General features: G+C 40.7%; 1 protein-coding gene across 2 annotated transcripts in view; it reads left to right on the top strand.

The window, feature by feature from the left end:
• The window catches only part of ARHGAP4 (Rho GTPase activating protein 4), a 66,446-nt gene that overhangs the window by 43,963 nt on the left and 1,926 nt on the right, over positions 1-20,557 (top strand). Inside the window, exons 11-21 of one of the 2 annotated variants that reach the window (XM_070741380.1) lie at positions 752-779; positions 981-1,068; positions 5,012-5,072; positions 5,229-5,306; positions 5,645-5,779; positions 12,108-12,213; positions 12,325-12,555; positions 15,280-15,356; positions 16,737-16,881; positions 19,075-19,161; positions 20,384-20,527. In XM_070741380.1, the coding sequence (XP_070597481.1) occupies positions 752-779; positions 981-1,068; positions 5,012-5,072; positions 5,229-5,306; positions 5,645-5,779; positions 12,108-12,213; positions 12,325-12,555; positions 15,280-15,356; positions 16,737-16,881; positions 19,075-19,161; positions 20,384-20,527 (1,180 nt within the window). Of the gene's footprint in view, positions 1-751; positions 780-980; positions 1,069-5,011; positions 5,073-5,228; positions 5,307-5,644; positions 5,780-12,107; positions 12,214-12,324; positions 12,556-15,279; positions 15,357-16,733; positions 16,882-19,074; positions 19,162-20,383; positions 20,528-20,557 lie in introns of both variants that reach the window. The other variant, XM_070741379.1, reaches the window with a different exon arrangement.

Here is a 20,557-nt window from a genome sequence, read left to right as displayed (position 1 = left end):
GAATCCAGTTTTGAAGGATTTTAACTCTTAGGTTTTAGCTTTGTTCCTGATCGAGCTACTTTTTTTACTTTTTAATTTATTGTTAATATTGTTAATTTGTTTACCCTCTTTTAAATTTACAGAGCTAGTTTACTGGTTTTCTTTAAAATAAATATTCTAAAACATGTCTCAATTAATGTAATTTTATTGTTTTCCATTTTTATAAGTTACCAGTAGCCACTGCATTTTCTAACCTCGGCTTATACTCGGGTCAATACGTTTTCCCAGTTTTTGTGGCAAAAATTGGTGCCTCGGCTTATACTCGGGTCAGCTTATACTCGAGTATATACGGTATATACTATTTTTTCTTTTCCCTTTGTTTTATTTTGTATATTTTCTTAAACAAGCATCTATGTACTTTCACCCCCTTTTTGGCATTATCTTAAAAGCAGTTAAAAATAAATAAATAAAGGACAAGTGCTTGCCAATTGACCCTTCTTCTTGGAAAGTGGGGAAAGAAATTTCAGAAGGTGATTGATTGGCATTTGTGCAAATCTGGTTTCTGACCAAAACCAGATTCTTGCTAAGTGAGAAAGCAATCTGTATCAGTGAGTTCATTCCAATGAGATTCTTATTGTAAGAAACAACAAGTTGATCTTTAACAAGCAATAAGCTCTCTGATTTTGCTCTAAATCAGAGGCATGAATAGAACCACTAAAGACTCCAATTTAACTTATTTGTCTCCTTTTGTTCTTTCTTCTTTCTTTCCCAGGTGCAGCAGTGGATAGAGAACTAGCCAGGTAAGAAAGGAATCCTGGAATTAATGAAATTTGCAGATTTCAGTTGTTGGTGGCGGTTCCCTTGTTAAGAATTCCTCAGGCCCACTCTGCAATGGAGAATCCACGCAGAACTCTGGGGAGGATTCCATTCCAGCTTGGTGGGTGGGGGGACACGCTCTGACATATGCCTTCCTCCCCACACCGCGAAAATGTTGGTTCCAGGCCACAGTCCCAGCGCATCCGGCGGTCCCGCCCTCCCTCGCGCTGTCATCACCAGCTCTTCGAGGGTGACCTACAGGCCTTCTTGGAGGTACCGGCTGCTGCCCTCAGCTGCTCCCCTCCTGCCCAGCTCCTAGTCTTGCTTTCTTGCCCTTTTGCCTAGTGTGACTACTCTGCGCTGTTCTGGCCCAGCTTTTTTGCCTCTGGCTCTCCCTAATGGCTTTTGCTGCTCCCTTTGCTTGTAACATGTCTGCTCACTCTGTCTCTCCTGTCCCTGCTGCCCAAGGAGGCGGAGGCTGCAGGCACGGAAGCAGGTACAGGACTGGCGGTGGGAAACGGTAGCCTGACTCGGTGGGTGGGGAGGCCTGCCACCCTAAGGGACCTGGAAGGGTACTTAGGCTGCTTGTGTGATGGATTGTCCTTTCGCATTAAAAAATAAAAAAACCACATCCACCGTGATTCTGGGTGTTTGTGCCCTCACTCACTTATATATATTTATGTATGAGTGTGTCTGCAAGAATTTGTGGGATTATAAAGTGCTAACCTTGCATGAGGCATGCTTTGCACATCAGAATATTTGATACTGCATTTTCTGTACGTAAGTGCCTATGTGTGCATGCAGTGCTATCTTGTTTGTACTTTTGCACATGCTCTATTCCATCTTTAAAAAAAAATGTTTACTTGTAACTGGGAGATGTGTTCTTGAGATAAAACGTGACTGCATGTTTCAGCCATATATTATCCATTGTCTAATGGTTTCTTCCCATTAAAAGGCTGTAAAAATTTAGTTCTGTATAGGAAAGCTTTGAATCCGTGTCCCTGCTACTTTCTGGGAAGTGCTCGCTGCTTTTGCTGTTAAGAGTTGCAACATTATGCTCCAAAGAAATAGTGCGATGGCATGAGCATCCATAGGAGCAAAGGGGCAGATAACGCATGATGACATAATCACACAGATCTTGCAACACATGTGCTTGTTGACAACAAATGTCATTGCAGCATTTGCCATGTGTGTGTCATCATTTTGCTGTCATCATAACTTGTTGTGGACCCTGTGAATCACAGCCTGGAGTCCTTTGCTTCTTTTGAATTTTAAGATGATAATTTAGAGATGACTCTGGGGACATGAGCCAAGTAAGTTGAACCAAAATTTCCTGTCTAGTCAGTCAGTGACCGGGAGCTACACCCATAAATTAACAATAAAATAAAATATTGATTACAGTTGAAAAGAAATTATATTTTTCCAGGTAAACTGTGTGTGAAAAAAGATTCCGCAAAATTTGTTTTATAGCAAGGGTGTCAAACTTTTGGACATCACAAGCTGGCTACGCCCACCCCCACTTTAGCAAAGGGGAAAAAAGCTGTGATGACTTGTCGCGAGTTTGACACACCTGTTTTATATCATTAAAATAAGAATATTAAAATACACTAATGTGATTGAACTAAAAGCTTTTGATTGTTTCAAATTTGTCCATAATTAAGCAAATTAATTCTTTACAGGAATTTATTTGCTAACTCTAGGTAATGAATCCTAGCTAAGAAAAACCACTTTTTGCCTCTTTTTGTAGGCAATACCTGTTCTAACCATTTGCCTGCTATGATCTTTAATCTACAGATTGTCAGAATTGTTTGATTCACATACCACTAATGCAGATTGGTTTGATTTTACGGTTTAGACTTAACTTTAGTTTTCATTAGATTAAAGAGAGAGATTTAGGGTTTGATCCAGACATACATCACACTGAAAGTGATCTGTTGAACTCATAGAGAATTGAATTCTTCTCAATTAATTAATTCTCTTTGGTTTCAATGGATCCACTCTCATCATGTTACATTTAGATTCTACCCACAATTCATTCACATGTTAGAAATGTGGTAAATGTGTGAGAACCTGAACTCAAATCCCAGCATACCAATGGGAAATCACCGTACTTAACCAGGTCTTTTTGCAGTTATACACAGCACACAAAGAGGGTATGTATGTCAGTTAAGGGGTGGTTTTTAAGGATAAAATGAGACTAGCTGCTTTTGATCCTTGGGAATAGCACCTTGTTTCTACCTCTAGACTACATGTAATATTGTATTTTGCTCTTTCATTGTTGGGTGTTGTATTAAAACCACACACACACAAAATAGATAGAGAGAGACATTGCCCATTATTCCCCTTGCCCATTTTATTTTTTTCTGTGCTAGTGAATGTGCCTTAATATTTACCACCCTGAGTCCTTTTGCTCATAAAAGTAGACAGTTTTTTCCATTGCATACATGAGAAGATGGGATTGAACATTTTAACAGTTTGCAAGCCACATGTGAATCCCCAACCCTTGCCACTCCTTTCTTTCTAGCTCAGTTTTATTTCCCAAGTAACTGGGGCCAAAACTTTCAAGTGGTTTTCCCCAGTTTGAGAAAGTTGGAGGCATTTCAGGCTTCAAATAAGTATTTTAAAGCCTTCCAGTGATAAAGGCACCCCATTTTAAAAACTCCATCTGCATCTTTTCCTCCATTTGCAGAAGTTTTAAGGGGTGAGATGAGTGCCACCCCTGAGTGCTGTTTATTAGTAAAAACAAAACAAAACATAGGAGAGAGAAGTGAACATTTTGTTCTCCTCTGATGATACTGAAATGACCCTAGCCATATCTCCTTTGATCCCCAAATGAGGCATAGAGACACAATGACACACACAGAGAGACAGAGACACAGAGAGAGAGAGAGTCATAAGGACTTGTCACTCCTGCTGTAGGAGACTCAGTTCGAACATAGAGGCTGCATTGGGAAATCAAGACATCAGCCTAGAAAGAGATGGTAGCAAACTGCTTTCATAATAGCACTGAGAAAAATGTATAAACATAGGGACGGGAAGTGGGGTAGAGTGGGGTGAGCTGTCTTCAAGATGCTTTTACTTTCTTTATCATCTACAGTGCTTGCCTAACTAGGGAAAGCCCAGGTTCTCTCTTAATTTATTTTTTGTCCCCTCCCCCCCTCACTCATTGCCATATTTGTACAAACAGTGAAACTCAGAGGAAGTTTGGGGGTTTTTTCTTTTCGATTTTTGCAATTCTGGACAATATGTAGCCATTTTCTTAGCCGGGGCATAGTTAGGAATTGCTTTAAACATAATACAGATTTCTATACTAAGTAAATTGAATATGTGAACCAAACAGTTGTTCTGCAGATTTTAGAGGAGAAATTAAAATGACTTATCTAAAGCTTTGAAGCTCTCTTTCCAGAAAAATGGAAATTTATAGGCTAATTACTTGCATAGAATCTACCCTTTTCCCAAGAATGGCCAGAGTAAGGTATCTGGAGGTTTTTCCCCCTCTCCTTTTCCTACTTCATTTAATCTTCACAATTTTTTCCAAGCAGTCCTGACCCCTGGCCTGGGCAAACCCCTGAAATTTTCTTTGCAAGATTTTTCAGGAGTGGCTTGCCCTTGCCTTCTTCCTAGGGTTGAGAGAGTAGGACTGGCCCAAGGTCAGCTGATTTCATGTGCAAGGCATGAATAAAATTCAGAGCATCTTGGATTCTATCCTGATGCCTTAACCACTCCACCAAACTGGCTCTCACCTTCACAATTGCCCTGTAAAATTGATGCACCTGACAAGAAAAAAAAAGAGTCTTCGGAGAGGGGCGGCATACAAATCTAATAAATAATAATAATAATAATAATAATAATAATAATAATAATAATAATTATAGCAATTGTTATGACTGTCTTAAGATGATGATGATGATGATGATTTATTAGATTTGTATGCTGCCTTTCTCCGAAGACGTGGGGATATTATTCTTGCCCCTCTTGCAAATAAAAGTTTGAATCTAACTACAAATAACCCATTTGGAGCTAAAATGAGCAGGCAACTTCCTAATTAGCACTTCCTTTTCTTAGCATTTTGTTGTTGCTCTATTGGCTAGATCAGAATAAAGATGTCATTAATTAATGAACAGGTCCAATCATGACAGCTAGGAACTTAGCGGTCCTGGGTTTGTTGTGAGTACGCTATCTTGTGACCCTCTGCTTTACTTCCTGTTAACTCCAGGCCTCAGGCCAAGCGGTGCCCCTTGTGGTGGAAAGTTGCATCCGCTTCATCAATCTCCATGGTAAGGCTGTCCTGTGATAACCCCCCTTCCCCTTCCTCTTTTTGTGCCCGTATTTGGTCACCTTGCTGAGAGTTGAACTGTGAAGGCCATGAGTTCTTCACTGAAAATATCCCTTGGTATATATTCCCCCCCCCCCCCCCCCTCTTCTTTGCTTAGGCCTCCAGCATGAAGGTATTTTTCGTGTGCCTGGATCTCAAGCACAAGTAGCAGAGATCAGGAATGCCTTTGAGAAAGGTGAGCAGTTGGGGATGTTTAAAAGGTTTTCTTAAGCTTGCCATGGCATTTCTAGAATGTCAGAGAAGCAGGAAGTACATCAAATAGCCATCTTATGCCTCTTACCTTGACGTTCCAGAAATGATAACCTAAACAGATATTGGTTTTCAGATTGCATTGCAGCAACCTTCAGTGTTGGCATCGGCTGCCATCGGTTGGCATTGGCTGCCATAGTCAAAGTCATTTAGTTTAGTTTATTAGATTTGTATGCTGCCCCTCTCCGAAGACATTTTCATAGCTAGCCTAAGATTAGGCCCCATCTTTTACCTGAGGTTGCATGTTTTATTTTTCTCCCCCAGGTGAGGACCCCTTAGCAGATAACTATGTACAGCATGACTTGGATTCAGTGGCTGGAGTATTGAAATTGTACTTTCGGGGACTGGAGAAGCCTCTCTTTCCTTATGATATTGTTCCTGAGCTGCTGGCCACAGCCCGTAAGTATATTCGCCTCTTCCCCAGCCTTATTGTTGCAGAAGATATGAATATTTATGCATTGTATTGGGATATACAAGCCATTCTTTACAAAATCAAAGAGTTAACATTTTACATGTGTATGTTTTGATCTAGGCTTCCTGATAAATAATAAAGCACAAACAGAGTCCCCAAAACCTCTTTTTATTTAAATAGCTGAGAATTAGGTTCATTCCCAACCGTAATAAGTCCCAAACAATGTTAATGAGTCTGACAGAAGTCTTTTGGAAGAAGGCTGATATCGCCAATCTTTATCTTTCTTGACACACTGCCAAATATCTAACTGACAAGGAGTTTTGCAAGGTCAAACAGAAAACTAGAGTCGGAACCGAAATGCTGAGACAGGGATTGAACAAAGTTGTTTCCTGCAATGAGCACATCTGTTTGCTCCATTTTTGTAGACTATGGGAAGAGCCAATCATCTTTCCTCCATAACTGTTCTTGCCTTCTGGCAGCTCTGCGCGCGCATTGGGAACAAGTTTTCCCTGTTCTTTTGCCTTGCTCATGTCAGCCTCTGGAGGCTCTGGAGCCAGTATAGACTTCCCAGATGGCCTGGGCTGGCACAGTATAGACTTCCCAGATGGCCCGGGCTGGCACTGAGCCTTCTCCAGGCCTGGCCCATGTTCTTCCCCAGCCTCCTTGCAGTCCGACTCTACTGCAAGCTCCACAGGCCACTGGCAGACCACAATACTGAACTTCCTCTCCATCTCTCTTATATACATCCTTTTTTGAAACCCATTTATTTTTTTTACAAGAAAATAAAGCTGAGCAGAGATAAGAAAAAATGGAACACAGTATAACACCTCCAGCTTCAGCATAAAAGCAGATATCAATAGCTGTAGCATTTAGACTTTTATTTATTTTATTTTATTTTTATTTATTTTATTATTTTATTTTATTTATTTTATTTTATTTTATTATTTTATTTTATTTATTTTATCTTATTTATTTCATTTATTTTATTTTATTTTATTTTATTTTATTTTATTTTATTTTATTTTATTTTATTTTATTTTATTTTATTTTATTTTATTTTATTTTATTTTATTTTATTTTATTTTATTTTATTTTATTTTATTTTATTTTATTTTATTTTATTTTATTTTATTTTATTTTATTTTATTTTATTTTATTTTATTTTATTTTATTTTATTTTTTCATTTGATTTGTATGCCGCCCTTCTCCAAGGATTCGGGGCGCCTCACAGCATATAACCATATATATGGTATGCTTGTGTGTATGTCTGTTAGTATATGGGGTCTTTCTTAAATCTTTAAATATTTTAAATTGTCAGATTATTTATGATTTGTTTCCATGTGTTGTGAGCCGCCCTGAGTCATACAAATCTAAGTAATAAATAAATAATAAATAAATAAATAAATAAATAAATAAATAACATAACATAACATAACAATACAATACAAAGGAAAATCCAATTAAATTTAAAATTATAGTTTAAAAGTCCAATATTTTAGAACAATCATGCTAGTTCAGTCATACAACATATATCTCATTTCATTGGCCAGGGGGCTGAGACCTAATTTCCCCAAGCCTGGTGATTTGTGGGGGCAGTGCGTATCTTTGGGGGGAGCTGATTCCACAGGGCCAAGCAACATTGTCTGGTTGATGGGACCTGGAGAAGGCTGACTTTCTGGGACCTAATTGGTTGCTGGGACTCATATGGCAGAAGGCGGACCCGCAAGTAATCTGGCCTGATGCCATGTAGGGCTTTATAGGTCATTACCAACACTTCACAGTGCTTTACAGCCCTCTCTAAGCGATTCACAGAGTCAGCATATTGTTCCCAACAATCTGGGTCCTCAGAAGGATAGAAAGCTGAGTCAGCCTTGAGAATTGAACCCCTAGAGTGAGTGAGTGAGTGAGTGATTTAATTAATTTATTTGACTGCTATGCCGCCCAATCCCAAAGGATGGCTTACAACAACAATGTAAATACAAAATAATAAAGAAGGTCAAATTTAAAATCTAAAAAACTATAAAACCCTAGTTAAAAACCCATAAATCAAGCAATCACAACAACATGCATACTAATCATTCATATGATTTGGCCATGGTAGTTGTTAATTCATGCCCCCCCACAGGCCTGCCGGCAAAGCCAGGTCTTTGTGGCCTTATGGAATTTAGATTTTAGATATTCCTTACTTGCCAATTACTTTGTTTAACAACTTTTTGAAATTATAGTACTGAAAAAAGTAAATTTACGATTGCTCCTTGAACTTGTGGCTGTAGCAGTGTCTCTGAGGTCATGTGATTGCACAAATTTACAAGAATCACAAAGTCCTCAGTCAATTGATCACCACTTTTAACTTTCACAACTGACTTCTGACAAAATCAATGGGGAAGCCAGCAGGAAGTCACAATCTTAGTCATATCACATTGTACTTCATTGACTGTGGATACTTTGCTTAATAACTGCAGCAGAACTGACATAAGTCCAGTAAGGTCATATGAAGTGTCATTTAACCATATCATTTAGTAGTGGAGTTGCTGGTCCCTATTGTGTCAGTAATTACTATCTACAATTAATTTATTCAGCCTGTAATAAAGCAAGACTCTCATGCTAATTAGAAACAAATGCAGTATTTTTAAATAATTATAGTAATGTATTGATAATTTGTTTTGTTCAGCAAATAATATTTAAGTAATTAAATGAATTATAGACGAGTAAAGGTTGAATATACTGTACAATAACTTTATGCACACTTTATAGAATTTGAATGAGATCTGTGGGCATGTATGTTTGTATTGTGTGGAGGCAATGTATTGAAAAATGGTATAAAGGTGAAACATAAAAAATAAAAATAGGAATTTAACATTGAGAATGAAACATCTCACCCCCCCCACCGAGCCCTTTTGAATGGGTGGATTAGGCTTAGAGAAGAGATAGCCTGTGATATTATATATAGGTTAATTTTATGGTCCACTTTTTGCTGCAAAGAGGCAATCATGGGTAAAATGATCTGGGAGGGGAAACACATTAGAAATCAGATCTAAATATATGTTTCATTCATCACATTTCCCCAGCTCAGTTGTTTCTCCGTATCCCTAGCTGGCAAGGAATCAGGAAGTCCTGTCCTTTGGGAGTGGAGTAAGGCTGACATATTCATCCCTTCCCTTATTTTTATGGAAGTTTAGAGGGTTTCCACACACCACTTCCCCCACAGCTCCCAAACTGTTTGCATCTGGTTCTCCAGATTTCCAAGCAGAGGGAGGAGCCAGGTAACGTAATTGGTCTGATTTCTGTTGGTGCATTTTTCAGAACAGGAAATGCCAGCAAAAAACATATTTTTGACCCTTGTGCAACTTATTTGAGGGCAATATGTAGGATGTGGGAACTGACAAGGGGAGATTTAGGTGATGCTAAAACTCTTGTAGGGCAAGATGGAGAAATCACTATTCTCAATTGCTGAACAACAACTGTTGATTTAGTCATTGAAACAGTCAACTTCTGAAGGATAGTATGGCTTAACACTGAGAAAGATGGGTGATTTAGAAATATGAAATACAAACAAATGAATAACATGCCGAGGATTTTAACATGTTTTTCGCTGATAAAATCGCTCAGATCCGGGCCGACCTCGACTCCAATTGGAAAACAGAGTCGGCTGACAACGAGTCAGTCGAGGTGACTGGGGCCCGTACTTGTCCACCTGTCTGGGAAGAGTTTGATCTGGTGACACCTGATGAAGTGGACAAGGCCATTGGAGCTGTGAGTTCCGCCACCTGTTTACTGGATCCGTGTCCCTCCTGGCTGGTTTCGGCCAGCAAGGAGGTGACACGGAGCTGGGTCCAGGAGATTGTCAACGCTTCCTTGGGGAGGGGATCCTTTCCATCATCCTATAGAGAGGCGCTCGTGCGCCCCCTCCTCAAGAAGCCTTCCCTGGACCCAGCCGTACTTAATAACTACCGGCCAGTCTCCAACCTTCCCTTTATGGGGAAGGTTGTCGAGAAGGTGGTGGCACTCCAGCTCCAACGGTCCTTGGAAGAAGCCGATTATCTAGGTCCCCAGCAGTCGGGTTTCAGGCCCGGTTACAGCATGGAAACTGCTTTGGTCGCGTTGATGGATGATCTCTGGCGGGCCCGGGACAGGGGTTTATCCTCTGTCCTGGTGCTTCTTGACCTCTCAGCGGCTTTCGATACCATCGACCATGGTATCCTTCTGCACCGGCTGGAGGGGTTGGGGGTGGGAGGCACTGTTCTCCAGTGGTTCTCCTCTTACCTCTCCGGTCAGTCACAGTCGGTGTTAGTGGGGGGCCAGAAGTCGACTCCGAGGTCTCTCCCTTGTGGGGTGCCTCAGGGGTCGGTCCTCTCCCCCCTGCTATTTAATATCTACATGAAACCGCTGGGTGAGATCATCCAAGGGCATGGGGTGAGGTATCATCAGTACGCTGATGATACCCAGCTTTACATCTCTACCCCATGTCCAGTCAACGAAGCGGTGGAAGTGATGTGCCGGTGTCTGGAGGCTGTTGGGGCCTGGATGGGTGTCAACAGACTCAAACTCAACCTGGATAAGACGGAGTGGCTGTGGGTTTTGCCTCCCAAGGACAATTCCATCTGTACTTCCATTACCCTGGGGGGGAAATTATTGACCCCCTCGGAGAGGGTCCGCAACTTGGGCATCCTCCTCGATCCACAGTTCACAGTAGAGAACCATCTTTCAGCTGTGGCGAGGGGGGCGTTTGCCCAGGTTCACCTGGTGCACCAGTTGCGGCCCTATCTGGACCGGGACTCACTGCTCACAGTCACTCATGCCCTCATCACCTCGAGGTTCGACTACTGTAATGCTCTCTACATGGGGCTACCTTTGAAAAGTGTTCGGAAACTTCAGATTGTGCAGAATGCAGCTGCGAGAGCAGTCATGGGCTTACCTAGGTATGCCCATGTTTCACCAACACTCTGCAGTCTGCATTGGTTGCCGATCAACTTCCGGTCACAATTCAAAGTGTTGGTTATGACCTTTAAAGCCCTTCATGGCACTGGACCAGAATATCCCCGAGACCGCCTGCTGCCGCACGAATCCCAGCGACTGATTAGGTCCCACAGAGTGGGCCTTCTCCGGGTCCCGTCAACTAAACAATGTCGGTTGGCGGGCCCCAGGGGAAGAGCCCTCTGGAACCAACTCCCCCCGGAGATTAGAACTGCCCCTAATCTCCTTGCCTTTCGTAAACTCCTTAAGACCCACCTCTGTCGTCAGGCATGGGGGAACTGAGACATCTCCCCCGGGCATATACAATTTATGAATGGTATGTTTGTATGTATGTGTGTTTAGAAAATGGGGTCTTTTAAATATTTTTAAACAGTAATTTAGATTTGTTGTAAATTGTTTTCACTTTGTTGTGAGCCGCCCCGAGTCTGTGGAGAGGGGCGGCATACAAATCTAAATAATAAATAAATAAATAAATAAATAAATGCTAAATGCTTCATGCACCAAATAATGTTTCCACTGTTCCTTTTGAGCACAGAGTGGTTATTATTAATTAATTAATTAATTAATTAATTAATTAATTAATTAATTAATTAATTGGATTTTTATGCCGCCCTTCTCCTGAGATTCAGGGCGGCTTACAACATGTTAGCAATAGCACTCTTGCCCCCACAATCCGGGTCCTCATTTTACCTACCTCGGAAGGATGGAAGGCTGAGTCAACCTTGAGCCGGTGATGAGATTTGAACCGCTGACCTGCAGATCTACAGTCAGCTTCAGTGGCCTGCAGTACAGCACTCTACCTGCTGCGCCACCCCGGCTTATAATAGATAATAGAATAGATAATATAATTCTTTATTGGCCAAGTGTGATTGGACACACAAGGAATTTGTCATTGGTGCATATACTCTCAGTGTACATAAAAGAAAAATAAACATTTGTAAAGAATCATGAGGTATAACAGTGATTGTCATAAGGTTCAAATAAGCAATCAGGAAACAATATTAATACAAATCGTAAAGATACAAGCAACAAGTTACAGTCATACGATCATAAGTGGGAGGAGATGGGTGGGAGGAATGATGAGAAAACTAATAGTAATAGTAGTGCAGCCTTAGTTAATAGTTTGACAGTGGTGAGGGAATTATTTGTTTAGCAGGAATTTTTCATTGGTGCCTATTTGTCATTGGTGCACAAGAAACATCTGTTGTTATGTCTAGTTTTCTTCCCATAATTCCCAAATATGAAATTAATTAAGTTTGTGGGGGTGCAGAAGTGTTGATCCAACACTGATCCATCAAATGTATGGTCCTCTATCCCACACTGTTATCCATTGCTTTCCAGATCTGGAGCCTTTAGCTGACCGCATCTCGCACCTCCGGGCTCTCATTTCCCAGCTTCCATCTGTAGTACTGGTGGTTCTGCGGTACCTTTTTGCTTTTCTCAATCAGTGAGTATTCAGGCACCGTGTGGCAAATAAAACCACTCCTTAGGATTTCCATGGCAAGAGCTTTCTTTGGTTAAAGGAACTCCATTTCCTCCCTCCCTCTTCTTCCTGCAGTTTATCTCAGTACAGCGATGAGAATATGATGGACCCCCACAACCTAGCTGTCTGCTTCGGCCCCACCCTGGTGACGGTGCCTGCCGGCCAGGATGCCGTATCGGTGCAGCCTCACATCAATGAGGTGGTAAAGTGCCTGATCGTCCATCATGAAGCCATCTTTCCTGGAGCTAATCAGCTGCCTGGGCCCCAATATGAAAAAGTCATGGCTCTGGGCGAAGAGGAATACTGGTATGAAGAAAGAATAGAGGGGGGATGCTTCTGTAAACTGGGGACAAAGCAGCCAGGGGTGGGTGCAGATACTGTTTATGCAGTGCAGTACTGTTTATGCAGTGCAGATACTGTTTATGCAGTGCACTGTTTATCCAGCATGCCATGTCCGTCTTCCATAGCGGTGTGGCAGCTGGGATCACATCCACGCTTAACCAAGTTAGTTAAAGATTTGCATTTGCATCAGTATGTTAAGCTTGCTTAGTTGAACTTCCAATAGCATTTCAATAGCATTTAGACTTATATTTCTTTGTTTCTATTTATTTATTGGATTTGTATGCCGCCCCTCTCCGCAGACTCAGGGCGGCTAACAACAATGATAAAAACAACATGTAACAATCCAATTTAATAAAACAACTAAAAACCCTTATTATAAAAAAACCCAAGCATACACACAAACATACCATGCATAACTTGTAATGGCCTAGGGGAAGGAATATCTTAACTCCCCCATGCCTGGCGACAAAGGTGGGTCTTGAGTAGCTTGCGAAAGACAAGGAGGTTGGGGGGCGTTCTAATCTCTGGGGGGAGTTGATTCCAGAGGGGAGTTGATTCCAGAGAAGGCTCTTCCCCTGGGGCCCGCCAAACGACATTGTTTAGTTGATGGGACCCGGAGAAGGCCAACTCTGTGGGACTTTATCAGCCACTGGGATTCATGTGGTAGAATTCTATGCCGCCCTTCTTCTGGGACTGAGGGCGGCTCACAACATATACTCCTTCCAAGTGCTTTACAGCCCTCTCTGGAGCGGTTTACAGGGAGTAAGCATATCGCCCACCAACAATCTGGGTCCTCATCTTACCGACCTTGGAAGGATTGAAGGCTGTCAACCTTGAGCCTACTGAGATTCGATCTGCCAAACTGCTGGCAGTTGGTGATCAGCAGAAGTAGCTTGCAGTACTATACTCACTGCTCCACTGCTCCACTGCGGCTCTATGCAGAAACAACTTTGGTCCAAAGTGCACTGTCTGCCCCAAGGCTGCTTACTCTGGCCAGATTTGATGTCCTTTGTTCAAAGGAAACAGAGATGCATTGTATTTTGCCCTCCGGAGACTTCAGGGAAGCTTCCCTGAAGGCCCGGAGTGCAAAAAACAGCACAATGGGCAAACTGGAGAGTTTGGAAATACAGACTTCCGGTTTGCCTGTTGTGCTGTTTTTTGCACTCCAGGGCTTCAGGAAGTTTCCCTGAAAGGCTCCAGAGTGCAAAAAACAGCACAACGGGCAAATTGGAAGTCTGTTGTTCCAAACTTCCATTTTGCCTGTTTGGCCATTTTTTCACCGTCCCAGGCTTCCGTGAGGCATGTGAGCAAGCATGGGGACCGAGGGAGTGGATTGTGTGCATGTAGGGGGGAGGGAATGGGTGTGGGCACATGCACGCGTGCTAGCACACGCACACACATCCTTTCGGTACGGAAACCACAAAATGTTCTCCATCACTGTACTAAGAGATTAGTCTAGTGCAGTCACTGAATAGATGATGATGATGATGATGATGATGATGATGATGATGATAATAATAATAATAATAATAATAATAATATATTAGATTTGTATGCCACCCCTCTCCAAAGACTCGGAGCGGATCAAATAGGTTTGATAAAACAAGATCAAATAGATTAAATTGTGTTGTCTTTAATTGAAATTAGAAATTAGTGAGTTTGATATGAATGGCTTAGAATACTCCCCCCACCCCAAAACTAGCCTATTCACTCTGTTTGACTAAGTGATCGATATCTTTCCTTTTTCGTCCTTTTTTTAAACCAGTGTCAAACAAACAAAAACTTTATTTTAGCCCCAATGACCAGCATAATACTATGGAAAAAGGCTTTATAGAAATATAAATGTATAATACAAAAGGCAAAGGGTGATGCAAGGGAATTGCTGGGGGGGGGGGGGGACGGGGGGGGGGACACACACACATAGGACAAGACACAGGACCCATCATCAGGAATTTAGGCCTAAGTAATAATAAGATAAAAATACAGTTTAAATGTTTATTTTTTTCAAAAATGTCCTCTATAAATATCTAAGTAGTACATTAGGTAAGTAAATATAAACATGAATGCATAAAACAAGTAGAGAAAATCTAAAAGTGGTTCCTGAGGGTGAAAGGAAGCATAAGGAAATGAAGAAACAAAAACTGAGGATAAACCATTTTTGCTAACTTGTGGGCATCTTTCTGATTTTATGTGCTGTCATGCAGAATTTGGCCCCTTTGGGTGTTATGGTAGGAGCCTTATCAAACAATAGAAACAATGGATAGAAATACCTAGAGTGGCCTGAAAAATCTAAAAGGGGCATAATGGCATATACATGGCTTTAATATTGGCAAACCTTTAGTGCCTGCTTAGTTGTTTCTATCCTTCCATCCACAGAATGGCCCAATTGTTCTGAATAGGGTACTATTTAAAATCAGCCATCAAACACTCTGTCAATAGCTTTATGTGGCCCGTGTTAATACTTTTCCTCCTTTTATGCTCTTTATATTTGTGACTGTATGGGAAGCAAGTATATAAGTATACTGTCTGTGACTGTATGGGAAGCAAGTATATAAGAAATAAGAACACTCTTTGTATGTCTATGTTACTTTGGTTTGTTGTGCAGGTCCAGCCCAATAACTTAGTTAAAGGTATTGTGTGAAAACAACCATTGGATCTCATTTTTGTCTCTTGTCTCTCTTTTGACAGTGATGTCCTGCCCCTGGAGACTACAGCAGAAGAGCCTGAGACTGAGGGGACTCCAGAAACGCCAGCAAGTGAGGATGGTAAGTGTGTGTGTGTAAGAGGAAATTTTGTGATGTGTTTTGTCCTGCTTGATACTACCCTCCACATGGGGGTGTGACATTGCAAGAATTCTTAGTTAGGTTACAAGGGCATAGCACGGTTTCTTTCCAGTGCTAAAGGAAGAAGGGAATTAGTGGTGGGAGTCTGTAGTTCTTGGAGGAAGACGATGTAGGAAGCCATCTATCTAAATACAGACATGAATTAAAGTGGAGTACACAAGTCTGTGTCCTGCATCTGGATCTGTCTGTGCCTAAGCATTTTTCACAGTTGGAACTGATTAGTCCCTCGGCTCTAGTTAAACCTGGTAAATGATGAGTGATGCTGGGAGTTGTAGTCCGGCAATACTGAATATATATATATATATATGCTTTAAATGTGACTTTTAGCGGACATTCTATGGATCTCTGATATATAAAAATTTGGTTTCTGGGCTCCCTATCTTTATTGGAGTACCATCTGGCTATGCAGACAGTCTGTGCAATAGTAAGTGTGACTAGATACTTTGGGAAGTTGGTTCACATCTGTTTCTTTTTATGGAACAAGCATGCTGCAGTGTGCACCTTATTTTAGGAGACAAAAGTTGTTCCTGCACCTCCACTTCACTAATGAACTTGGCTGACACACTCATCCAATAGATCTTTCAGGGAAGCAAAATATGTATCGGGACCCAACTACCCCTTGGTTGCATTAATAATGTGACATTGATATTCCTAAAAATAATGATTTTCCTATGAATTCCATCCCTTACTTATGATAATGGTGACCATTTGGCAAGCCTTTTCAATAAGCTTCAGTCTCCTATCTAACAATTACAATATTTAAATGCAGATAGCCCTTGAGCTTTATCATTACGGTTGCAGGTTGTTTTAATGATTGTAAAACAGATTAGTCTTGTGACCGAGCTGATTTTATGAGCTTTTTCGTAGCAGTAATTAATACAGCGGTTGTCAAATGAATTCATTAAGCAAATCTATTGTTTGCTAGGGCAACTCTAGCTGTATTGCCAACCTCTAATGTGTGGTCATGTGATTACAGGGGTTGTTGACCATTGAAACTTTGGACTTGGGACATGTCCCCCTTTTCAGGCCCATCATAATTTTGAATGGTCTCCAAGCAACCATCATAAGTTGAGGACTACCTGTGTGTTTCTGCACACACACACACACACATCCTTTATTTGCTAGATCCAATTATTCCTTAAGGTAGCCTACAACTATTCTTGTAAACACTGCTGAGAATAAATCTTCATTACTTTTTCCCCTGTGGAGTTGCAGAAACATGTTGTCTCACTGACACTTGAGGAGTTCTTCTGCAGGTAGGTTGGGAAGGGCCCATTATTCATTTTCTTCGTCTATCAGAAGGCGACTCCCAATCGGAAGCTGTGCCCCGCTCTGGTCCCATCACTCAACCTGAAGAGCGGTTTGTACGAGGAATCCCAGTTGGCTGGCGACGAGGGGAACGTGTTACCAACCGAGGATTAGTACCACCCATTGTCTTACCAGACAGGTGAGTGGCCCTTGTTTTGCCAGTCACGGGGAAAGTAGAAGTCATGAATGCAAGCAGACCAAGGTAGGATTGGAAAGATGCAATCATGCTTAGCACGTAAAAAGGAGGTTTTGCTGCATATTGCGTGATTTAGTTGAAACTATCCCAGAATGAAAATAAAGTAATATCCAATAATCCATGTTTCCAATCTGGACTGAGAGGTGGGGATAGAAATAACACAACGGTGTCAGGTAAATAGAAACCAAATGCTTCCATACATGTCAGTGACCGAGAATTGTGGATTTGTGTGGATCCCAAGGGTTCTCTTGGGGTCTGAAAAAACGTTGTTAAAGACAATTGCAGTGGAAGTGGTTGTGGGAATGCATTTGAGTTACAAATTCTACATGATATTCCCTTTCAGGTAAGTAACATTTTGCAAAGCAGAGCTAGAGGAGAATAGAGAAGGAAATTAAAGTCTGACGAAAAAAAGAGAAGGAAAAGAAATTGAACTAATTATAGCTTACATAAACACAGTTCATACTGTAACTCTTACGTTTTTATTCATTCAAACTGTTCTTGTCTCCTGTTGATTCACCTCTTTATGCACCCTGATTGCCTTTTGTTCTTTAAACATCTTGTCGCCCTTTTCTGAAGAGCACAACACATCATCTACATAAATTTATTCCATATCCTCTCAAACTGTTCATGGTTCTTCAAATATTTGCCTTGTGATTTGATTTTTATTCTTTCCCTCTATATGCCCTAACCATTTCACGGTTCTTTCATACTGATAAGGCACTTCCTACTGTATTTAACTTGCTTATACTGTAGGTTTCTCCTACCATCTCAGTTTTCTTCTGTATAGCAAAGTCTGAAAAAGGTCATTCTTAGAGGCCAATCTATTCACTTCTTTTTTACACCAACATTCACTTTCACCTTTTGTAGTTTCAAAATTCAAATGATAGCTATATAATCCTGAAGAGTGTGGATTTGAACATTACTGTATCAAGAAACTATGGTAATTGTTTAGAGTTAACAACTATGCATAACTGGCAAACATCTAGAACGAGTAGATGAATTTGTATATTTGCTAAGGAGGGGAAACTGGAGAGACAAATTTTAAGACGTGCAAATATTGGTATAAAGTTAATGGGTAGGAATGAATGTATGTTTTTAAAAAGTGCAATTAAGTTGGGGTATGCTTGTTTGTTTGTTATATGTAAACAAGAAATGATACAGTAGTGAATGGATGCTTAAAGAATGTAGATTGCATGCAAGAGTAAGCAGTAGGAGAGAAGTATATTGACTGGGCTTGGAATTGGAACACAGATATATTAAGTACAAGTGAATGGATCAAAAGGAAGGTGGAAACACAAAATATTAGGGTTGGATGCTATTGATGAGATCCTCAAAAACAAAATGTTACAATACGCTTAAAGAATAAAAGCCAGTGTGTAAATTGGCTTGTGGATGCAAGAATAGTTTGCAAGAGCAAGCAGATACAGTATATAGAAAATTATCTTGCTGTAAATTGAATTTAGCTACTGTATATTTCATTATTATTAACATTCTTTCATTAGGATTTCCAAATGCCCCAATCACATTTTGTGGTATCTTTCGGTATTTTTTCATTATATTCTTACCTATCTATTCATATTACTCAAATAGAATGTTTCCTCTGGATCACAATTATCCAGAACATTGTTTGTTGTTTCCCAACAAATTCACCCCTTCCTTTGAATTTCTATTATTATGCACTTGGCAACTATAAAGACACCTCTGCTCATTCTTTCTGAGAAACATTTTAGCTTTTTATTCATAATAAAATCAATTTTTTTCATGCATGTTATCAGCTCCACAATTTTAGACAACTTTCATATTGAAGCCTTTCCTTTTCTCTTACTTTTATGTGGACATGTCACTTTCTGTAATTGTGGCTTTTATTTTTAGATTTTATCTATTAACCTTGGGGCTAGAATCTTAGGGATTTTTTTTCTGATGGTTTTCCTTGGGGGTTGTTTTATTTTCAAAGAAAAACAGATGTGCAATATGAAATCAGGAAATGTGGGGATTGCCTTTTTAAGTCAAATGATTAAGTGTCCTACAAGATGTTCTTGAAAGAAGACTGTGGAAGAAGGTGTGAGTTACTTAGGGAGGAGACATCAGCCCCTCTTTGTAACAACTTTCTTGGTTCTTTGGTTGCTTCTTTTGCAGTGAAAAACAATCTAACACCCGCAGTTCCAGGTTAGAGCTTGATACTGGACCATCTCTGGAAGAACCTCTCTCTGAACCTACCAGCAGGTAAGAGGAGTGTGGCAGGCAGACCTCATCCAAATTAGTGCTGTGTGATGGTGACTGATACAACTTCTATGATTTGTTGCCTGATGCCCCAGAGAGGGTTTGTCTAGGGACTGAATCTGTCTCTTAAACAGATGTTATTTCAGATGTGGATTTGCAGCTGGTTGAAGCATAGATATCAGAGGGTTGTTGTTAATTATGAGTATTCTGAGCAGAGCCTGATTATAAGTGGTGCGCCACAAGGGTCTGTTCTGGGTCCTATTCTTTTTAATATGTTTGTGAGTGACATAGGGGAGGGTTTGGTAGGGGAGGTTTGCCTATTTGCCAATGACTCTAAAGTGTGCAATAGGGTTGATATTCCTGGAGGCATCAGCAATATGGCAAATGATTTAGCTTTACTAGAGAAGTGGTCAAAGCAATGGAAACTGCAGTTTAATATTTCCAAATGTAAAATAATGCATTTGGGAAAAGGAATCCTCAATCTGAGTATTGTATTGGCAGTTCTGTGTTAGCAAAAATGTCAGAAGAGAAGGATTTAGGGATAGTGTTTCTGACAGTCTCAAAATGGGTGAACAACTGCGGTCAGGTGGGAGGGAAAGCGAGTAGAATACTTGGCTGCATAGCTAGAGGTATAACAAGCAGGAAGAGGGAGATTGTGATCCCGCTGTATAGAGTGCTAGTGAGACCACATTTGGAATACTGTGTTCAGTTCTGGAGACCTCACCTACAAAAAGATATTGATAAAATTGAACGGGTCCAAAGACGGGCTACAAAAATGGTGGAAGATCTTAAGCATAAAACTTATCAAGAAAGACTTAATGAACTCAATCTGTATAGTCTGGAGAACAGAAGGGAAAGGAGGGTCATGATCAAAATATTTAAATATGTTAAAGGGTTAAATAAGTTTCAGGAGGGAAAGGTTTTTAATAGGAAAGTGAACACAAGAACAAGGGGGCACAATCCGACATTAGTTGGGGGAATGATCAGAAGCAATGTGAGAAAATATTATTTTATTGAAAGAATAATAAATGCTTGGAATAAACTTCCAGCAGATGTGGTTGGTAAATCCACAGTAACTGAATTTAAACATTCCTGGGATAAACATATATCCATCCTAAGATAAAATACAGGAAATAGTATAAGGGCAGACTAGATGGACCATGAGGTCTTTTTCTGCTGTCAACCTTCTATGTTTCTATGTTTCTCTGTCTCTCTCATATTTTAGGCTGCGTGTCAATTCAGATGTGAGTCGCCAGCGAACAGCAAGCAGCCCCATTCGCAAATTGGCATCACCGTTCATGGATGTGAACCGCCTGCCCTTTCCCATCCTACAACCAACCCAGGCCAAGACCTTTCCCCCTGTTGAGCGGTGAGAGCATTGAAGGGGAAGGCATAAGTG

Source organism: Erythrolamprus reginae, chromosome 2 (genome assembly GCF_031021105.1).
Source record: "Erythrolamprus reginae isolate rEryReg1 chromosome 2, rEryReg1.hap1, whole genome shotgun sequence".
Lineage (NCBI taxonomy): Eukaryota > Metazoa > Chordata > Lepidosauria > Squamata > Dipsadidae > Erythrolamprus > Erythrolamprus reginae.
Note: the sequence above shows the minus strand (reverse complement) of the source record. Positions and strands in the feature narration are given on the sequence as shown.